This window comes from Myotis brandtii, unplaced genomic scaffold, assembly GCF_000412655.1.
Source record: "Myotis brandtii unplaced genomic scaffold, ASM41265v1 scaffold1058, whole genome shotgun sequence".
Classification (NCBI taxonomy): domain Eukaryota; kingdom Metazoa; phylum Chordata; class Mammalia; order Chiroptera; family Vespertilionidae; genus Myotis; species Myotis brandtii.
This window is the reverse complement of record NW_005353572.1, coordinates 447,391-456,180: the sequence shown is the minus strand read 5'-3', so window position 1 is coordinate 456,180 and position 8,790 is coordinate 447,391. Positions and strand designations below refer to the sequence as shown.

The window sequence follows — 8,790 nt, the reverse complement described above, 5'->3', positions numbered from 1 at the left end:
AGAATGGGGGAATTAGCCTACGGCTGTTCAGGTATTTGGCCAGTAGGAGGCAATAACATGTAGATTAAGATGCCTTTTAGCTGTCTGGCAGCCACAATCAATTTAATGTATCCTATTCAGGTTTGAGGAAATGCTTTTAGCCATTTCCAGATGCAGATGACTACATGTGTGACTCAACCCTGTTGAGTCTCCAAGTCTCATCAACCTTTTGATGAAACTCTTGAAATTGTGACATGCTGGAATTGGTCTCTGGCAGCATTCCATCTCGCTTTCAGCGCCACCCGAAATTTTATGCTGATCCTAGTAGGATTAACGAACTCCTCTGAGAAATGGAGGAAGACAGAGGTGGTAGCATGTGCCTGAGCACACACACAAAATGGTTATGGTTGGAAATTATTTCTCTCTGTATCACAAACTTTATGAAAAATTATAAAGACCCATGAAAATGTACATGGTTCTCATCTCAGAACCTAGATTTGGTTGCTGGCCCCTCGCCTTATGGCCATAAGACTTCTGGCGAACAGGAATTCTTGCACTTGTTTATTTCTCTTAGCAATAATTTCCACCTCTGGCGCAGAATACCGAGCATGTACCAGGCCATGTATGAAGCCCTGGGGGTCTTCATCACTGAATGGCAGACATGGTTCCCACCCTCATGGAGCACACAGGCTACCAGAGACAGAGACAGAGACATAAAACAGAAATTACAAAGGCAATGAGGATTCAGAAAGATGGGTGCAGGGGATCTATATGACCAGGGACCTGTGTCTCTCTTTCCCTTCGTGCCTGCCCATATCACTGTTCTCACTGTGAGCTCTGGGAAGGCCTGATGATTCCTAGTGCAACACCCAAGGACATTGCCACTTGAGATTAGATAGAATTATTGCATCTCCAGGCCATCCATCCAGAGACCAAAAATGGCCCATTTGAGTAGGAGATGGCAGTTAAGAAACGATAATTCTAGAGCGTCAGCCTACAGACTGAAGGGTCCCAGGTTCCATTCTGGTCGGTCTCTCTTTCCCTTCGTGCCTGCCCATATCACTGTTCTCACTGTGAGCTCTGGGAAGGCCTGATGATTCCTAGTGCAACACCCAAGGACATTGCCACTTGAGATTAGATAGAATTATTGCATCTCCAGGCCATCCATCCAGAGACCAAAAATGGCCCATTTGGGTAGGAGATCACAGTTAAGAAAGGATAATTCTAGAGCATCAGACTACAGACTGAAGGGTCTCAGGTTCGATTCTGGTCAAGGGCACATGCCCGGGTTGCGAGCTCAATCCCCAGTAGGGGGCATGTAGGAGGCAACCAAATAATGATTCTCTCTCATCACTTGTGTTTCTATCTCTCTCTCCCTCTCCCTTTCTCTCTAAAATAAATATAAACATATTAAAAAAAGAAAGTATAATTCCTAAGTAGCAGAAATAACCTTAGGATTGACTGGGAATCACAAAAAACATTATTAATTCTGTGACATAAGAATCATATTAGGTAAATTCCCTAATCTGATAAATGGAGAAATTTCTTGTGGGGCTAGAAAAATGATAGTTGTGAAAGTTTTCAAAGGTTAAAAAAAGCAGAAATGAAAATATAATTGATAATATAGTAAGAAGTGCTTATGATAAATCATGTCCCAGATTTCCTAAATCCCTTCAAAATTTAGCCCATTTTAAAAGTATCGCTCTTACCAATCCTAAAATTACTCCCAGTACCTATTGCCACCATCTCAGGAAATCACATACATTGTTAGAGTTTTTAAATTTTTTAAAAATATTATAGAATTATACACCTGAAACCTATATGATTTTATTAACCATTATCACCCTAATAAATTAAATTTAAAAAGTTTAAAAATTTTTTGAAAAGCACTAATGAATGAAGAGTTTATGAATGGTCTTTGATATGACTATTTTCTAGCATCCCCAAATTCAGAAGGAGTCCCAGTACATCAAGTATCTCTGCTGTGATGATGAAAGAACTCTAAACCAGTGGGTCACGGGAATACGGATCGCAAAGGTGAGTGAGCATTTGGACTCCACCCTATCTTGAATTTGAATTTGCTGACCACCTGCTTGGCCTGGGTCCAGTCTTTGTGTTCTTGTAAAACAGTTGATCCATTCTTTTCTTTTTTTTCCCCAAGTTTGTAAGTACTAGCTTTTATTTTATTTATTTATTTTTAATTTTGTTTTATTGCTTAAAGTATTACAAAGAGTAGTACATATGTCTCCTTTTTTTTCCCCCTTGACCTTTGGGGAGGGTTGGGGGGTGGGGGTAAGAGATCAACCAAAGGACTTGTATGCATGCATATAAGCATAACCAATGGACACAAGACACTGGGGGGTATAGGAGGCCGGGGGAAGGTCAAGGGGGATCCATTCTTAATATGTCCATGCCACCGATATCATTTGTTTGCCCATTTTATTTTTTAAATAGGTGACAGGGATAGAAACATAGACCTCTCCAATGACCTGAGAATCAGAGGTTTACTTTCACATGAGACTTTTCAGATCTCTGTTTACTCATGGAGAGCATTGCAAGTGTAGTGTGTAATTAAGAAACATGAGGTGTAATTACATACAGAAGGTGTAGAATTACACAAAGACATATAATCAGAATTCCATAGCTAAAGCTCTCCTCTAATGTCTAAGTAAAAGTAGTAACTGTCTCTGCTAATCTGGAAAATTATTTAACACATGAAATAACACAGTTAAAAATCTCGGGTATAAATTTTTACTCCCCAAAAACTTTACTAATAGCCCACCTGTTGACCGGAATTACCAATAACATAAACATCTAATTAACACTTTTTTTTATCCTCACTGGAGGATATGCTTATTGATTTGAGAGAGAGAAAGAGAGAGAAACATCAATCAGCTGCCTCCACTACACATCCCAACCAGGGATCGAACCTGCAACCTGGGCATGTGCCCTGAACGGGAATCAAACCTGCCACCTTTTGGTGTATGGGGCAAGGCTACAACCAACTGAGCCACCCGGCCAGGGCAACACATATTTTATATGGTATATGTATTATATACTGTATTCTTATAATAAAGCTAGAGAAAACGTAGTATTAAGAGAATTATAAGGAAGAAAAAATATATTTATGGCATTTATTGAAAAAATCTGTATATAAGTGAACCCACGCATTTCAAACCTGTACTGTTCAAGGATCAACTATATTAAAAAAAACAACTTGGGAAAGGAGTAAAAAGAGTACTCATGAAGTATTTCTCCCCTCAATATGTATATTGCAAATGAGTGCAGAATTTGGGATAAATAGATGACTTTTTGCTTCTTTTGTGTTTCCTCCCTAGTACGGAAAGACTCTCTATGACAACTATCAGCGGGCCGTGGCAAAGGCTGGGCTGGCCTCTCGGTGGACAAACCTGGGCACTGGCAATGCAGCTACACCAACTGCGCCTTCTACAGGTACCACACAGAGCAGAAATTCTGACACCTCTTCGAGCTCAGAGAATTAGGGTTTTGGCCGGTGGTGCAAGCTGTGAAAGAATTCACAACTGAGAGAAGAGATGGATGCAGAGAAAGGGAGTTTATTTTACTTTCCATGAAGGGAAAGGACCAGTGCATTGCTAATCAATACAAGGGCAAGAAAGGAAAGTGGCTTCCCCTTTTAAGCCCTGGCTGTTGCTAAGCAACAAGGAAGTTGAGCACATATCAGGGGGGTTATAGTTTGTTCCTTAGGGCAGATGTCCTAAGGAGGTGTCTTTATCAGCATCTTCACAAGCCTGTAAAACATGCTTAGAGCAAACGCTATGATGAAGAGTTCAAAAGAGGCTTGTTTGAAGGAGAGGGTGGAAGGGCTCTTTCTACTAATTATCCCTGAGTTGTGAAAACAGCAGGTAGGAGGATGAAAGAATGTAGCCTTGAAAGTAACTGTCCCTCAGTTTGAGCAGAGGAGCTGTTTGAATCAGAGAAGCTAACAATGTTGGGGTTTAATTACCAGGTGCTCCTCATAAATTGTGGAAGGCTACAGCAAAGGAAAAGAAAGGCCTTTTTCTTGTCTTTACACAGAGCTCATGTTCAAACTTATCCAACACATCTTATAAAAACAGAACTTTGTAGACAGTACAGAATATATTTCTCTTCTGATGATCAGGCTCAAGATCTACACATAGTGCCCTGGTCGGGTGGCTCAATTGGCTGGAGCGTTCTCCCACACCAAAAAGGCTGCGGGTTTGATTCCCGCTCAGGGTACATACCTAGGTTGTGGGTTTCATCCCCTGTCATGACAGGTACAGGAGACAACCGATGGTTCTCTCTCTCCCCTGCTCACTCTAAAAATCAATAAAAAACAAACACATAGCTATACATATACACGCCTGTATCTGTTTCTTTATAACTGACTTTTGGCAGAGCTTTGACCTTTTTTTCATGATATGCTTGTGGATCAGATGGTGGTCACCAGCTCAGGGTGAGCTGGTAGGAAGCTGCCTCATCAGAGTACAAGTGTTCTGTTTGTCCAAGGCTTCATTAGTCTCCACCACACTGCCCACACCAAGGACAAGATCATTCCCTGATGTTTTGCCTCAGTGACATCATGGCTAGAGCTTTGTACCCAGTCCTGGAACCACATTTTTTTTTAATATTTTTATTAATTTCAGAGAGGAAGGGAGAGGAAGAGAGAGATAGAAACATCAATGATGAGAGACTCCACTGGGGATGGAGCCCGCAACCCAGGCATGTGCTCTTGACTGGAATCGAACCTGGGACCCTTCAGTCAGCAAGCCGACGCTCTATCCACTGAGCCAAACGAGCTAGGACTGGACCCACATTTTAAGGGTAGCATTACAGCTCCTTGTTGTGTCTCTGAGGGCAGGGCAATGAGGGATGAAATAGGGACTACATGCAGCGGCATATAGCTTATGGTTCTTACAACAGCCCTGCAAAGTATAAATTATTATTCCCATGCCACAGGTGAGAAAATTGAGGCTGGGAGAAACTAGTATCTTCTCGGTGGCTGAGCTGGAATTCAAACACGTTTATCTTTAAGATAAATAATGGTGAAAGAACTGGAGCCAACTATTAATGGTGGAAAAGTCTGGTCAGTTTTCCAGTGTTGAAGGGTGGTCATAGCAAAGGCCAGCATTTATGTTCTTTGCTGCTTCAAAGGATAAAACCAACTTGAATGTGCGGAAGTTGCAGTGAGGTCAACTAGACTTAATCCACTCTCAGCACCATCTGTGTGCTGATTACCTATAAACATACAAATCACTCCAGCCTTCTCTGTTGACCTCCAAACCGATGTATCCAACAGTCTGCTCAATGGCTTTCCTGGATACATCACAGACAGCTCAAACCCAACATCTGTAAAACTGATCTCATCATCTTACCCTCCAAACTTGCTCCTCCATTTCGGTTCTCTGTTTCCATAAATAAGATCATCATCTACCCCATTTCTCATGCAGGACAGACCCTCAAATCCAGTCGCTCCTAAATCCTGTTGATTCTTCCTTCTAACTATTGGTCAAATCTGTCCTGTCTTTTCATGTCATCAAACCCAAGCCACCGTCATCTTTCACTTGGCCTCATGCACTGGTTGAGTTGAGTTGGCCTCCAGCTAAGCCTGCATTTGCAGGCTTCTCCCCCTCCATGAGCCCTTCCCCTGCCTAAAGAAAGCACTTTGGAAACTTGCCACTGCTCTCAGATAAAGTCCCAAGTCCTTAGCAAGACCAACAAAGATGCATAATATGTGTTTATCCATCTCTCCTGCCTCTTCTCCCTCCCTATCTTCCTGTTCCTACCACATACACCATTTGCTTTTTCCCAGTTCTGTAAATCCCCCAGCACCATCCTTTCTCAGAGACTTTACAGATGCTGTATCCCTACCTATCCCAGGTCTCAAATGAACTGCCTTTTGTAAGCCAGGCATGATTAATAAACCATGGATGATTATAATCTGTGAGTTCCTGCCTCTAGAGCAGCGGTTCTCAACCTGTGGGTCGCGACCCCTTTGGGGGTCGAATGACCCTTTCACAGGGGTCACCTAAGACCATCGGAAAACACATATATAATTACATATTGTTTTGTGATTAATCACTATGCTTTAATTATGTTCAATTTGTAACAATGAAATTGGGGGTCACCACAACATGAGGAACTGTATTAAAGGGTAGCGGCATTAGGAAGGTTGAGAACCACCGCTCTAGACTCTGATGGAAAGCACGAGGCCAGGGGCCATTTCTGTCTTGTGCATTATGGTTTCCCCAGAACCAAGTGCAATGCCTGGCAGATAATAGATGCTTAGCTGGAATTAGAAGATGGTTGGGACAACAAATGAAACAATTATTTAATAGCCATCTCATATGGTGATTAATGAAAATTGAATATATTTAAGGAAAGGGGAAAGGGGACAGGGTATCCAAAGGGAAGGGCTGGCTACACAGTACCGAGCCAAGGGGACATTGGGTTGATGATGGCAGCATCCAGGATGGAGTTTCACCCCTTATATGCAGTCACTGGTGGGAAACTTGTCATCAGTGGGTTTGAGGGGCTGAGCTGGTGGGCGTGAAATATGGATGGAATGCAGGTGTGCTATCAGGTGTTTTCAGGACAGTTTCAATTCCTTGTATGGTCTGACTCCTGGAGTCCATTGAATTTTTCCTGGTGTTATGTTCCCCTGTGGTGGGAAGCTTATAAATGGCTGTTAAGGATTGTATTGCCCTATAGTCCTAACATAGAGTTTCTCTGAAGATTAAGTAAAATAATGTATGTTAATGTCCTTAATGCTAAATGCACAGCAAATGTTAGTTCCATTCCTTCTAAATGATTGCTTAAAGCCAGTTTTTGAAGAACACCATTGCAGCAGTCAGATGAGATTTCCATTGATTAAAAAGATGGATCTTGTACATGATGGACTAACCCTTAGTACAGCGGTTCTCAACCTTCTGGCCCTTTAAATACAGTTCCTCATGTTGTGACCCAACCATAAAATTATTTTCGTTGCTACTTCATAACTGTAATGTTGCTACTGTTATGAATCGTAATGTAAATATCTGATATGCAGGATGGTCTTAGGCGACCCCTGTGAAAGGGTCGTTCGACCGCCAAAGGGGTCGCGACCCACAGGTTGAGAACCGCTGCCTTAGTAGATAGTGAATTAACCCAAGTTGGTGCTGCTGTAGAGGCTTATTTATCAAAAATCCTTAGGTTCTGTCATTGACACCAGCCCTACAGAAAACAAACATGCTGAGATTTTTTTTAAATAAACCATACTGGGCGCCACCCCTGCTTATTAATAAAACTAGAGGCCTGGTGCACGAAATTCGTGCATTTGTGGGGGGTCTCTCAGCCCAGCCTGTGCCCTCTCGCAGTCTGGGAGCCCTCAGGGGATGTCCAACTGATGGCTTAGGGATGCTTCCCACAGGGAGCGGGCCTAAGTTGGCAGTCAGACATCCTTAGCGCTGCCTCGGAGGCAGGAGAGGCTCTCGCCACCACCGCTGCGCTTGCTAGCCGTGAGCCCGGCTTCTGGCTGAGCAGTGCTCCCCTTGTGGGAGTGCACTGACCACCAGGGGACAGCTCCTGTGTTGAGCATCTGCCCCCTGGTGGTCAGTGCGCATCATAGTGACCAGTCATTCCACCATTCAGTCGATTTGCATATTAGCCTTTTATTATATAGGATGCTTCAGTGAGCATCTAAAGAGAAAAAAAGTCCTCAATGTAAACTTTCTTTCTGTTTATATCTTAGAATTTATTGCCATGAGCACTGGCTGTGTAGGATATTAAGTTCTATAGTAGTGACTAGTGTGGAAGGAACTAAAGGTGAGTTTAGAAGGAAGTGAAGCACTTTCAAATAGAAGGTGAAGTTCATTCTTCTCAGTATGTACAAACATATACATACACAGTGACCATGGTCACATCTTAGCAACAGAGACCTGCTTGAGTTCAGTTCTTTTCAAGTTCAGTTCTTGCCAAATATTATTTATTTTCAAAGCCTCTCTCTTCATCTGAACTCACAGCACAAAATAAGTAGGGCTCTCCAAAAATGTTGCAGGGACCTATGTCCATCCAAAGGGCCTGGTCAAAATCAAGCTCTGTGATCCTTCCACCACCCACTCCCCCACAAAAAACAGTTAAGGTGAACCTCAAATATGGTGTTTTATTAAAAAATGTGCTTTGCCCTGACTGGTTTGGCTCAGTGGATAAAGCATCAGCCTGCAGACGGAAGGGTCCCAGGTTCAATTCCAGTCAAGGGCATATACCTTGGTTGGGGGCACATACCCAGTGGGGAGTGTGTAGGAGGCAGCTGATCCATGTTTCTCTCTCATCAATGTTTCTAACTCTCTATCCCTCTCCCTTCCTCTCTGTAAAAAAATCAATAAAATATATTTTTTTAGAAATATACGAAATTTAATCTCATTTTTAAAAAGATGTTCTTTGTGGTCAGGAGTTACTGGCTGATTGCACTTACTTGAACCTCAGGCTGTTTGGGGCACTGGTCAAGGAGCCCCCTTCACCCACAGCTGCCTGCCTGAGTCATTGGCCTACAGAGTGGGGTTCCCTCAGAGAGGAGTGATCCCCCGACCTTGAAATTACACACCATAGGTCAGAACAAGAACTGGGGCTGAGGTGAGTGTGGAGCTGGCACGAGCTGTACCTGGGAGAACATGCTGTGACTTCACTTGGTAGGGCTGGAGGCAGTAAGCCCGGGTCCCATTCTGCCTGATGCCTCCTCAGCTTTAGCTGGCAACTTTTCTCTGCGGATCTAGAATCCCTTTCTGCCCACCTCCTCCCTGTAAGGACAGGAAAGGGGCCTTTCTTTTCTTTTCT

The 8,790-nt window shown here is 43.0% G+C and overlaps 1 protein-coding gene across 1 annotated transcript in view; it reads left to right on the top strand.

The window, feature by feature from the left end:
• APBB1IP (amyloid beta (A4) precursor protein-binding, family B, member 1 interacting protein) overlaps positions 1-8,790 on the top strand; it is a 125,079-nt gene that overhangs the window by 110,735 nt on the left and 5,554 nt on the right. The window contains exons 11-12 of the mRNA XM_005856975.2: positions 1,918-2,016; positions 3,318-3,432. Of these exons, the coding sequence (XP_005857037.1) occupies positions 1,918-2,016; positions 3,318-3,432 (214 nt within the window). The remainder of the gene's footprint in view (positions 1-1,917; positions 2,017-3,317; positions 3,433-8,790) is intronic.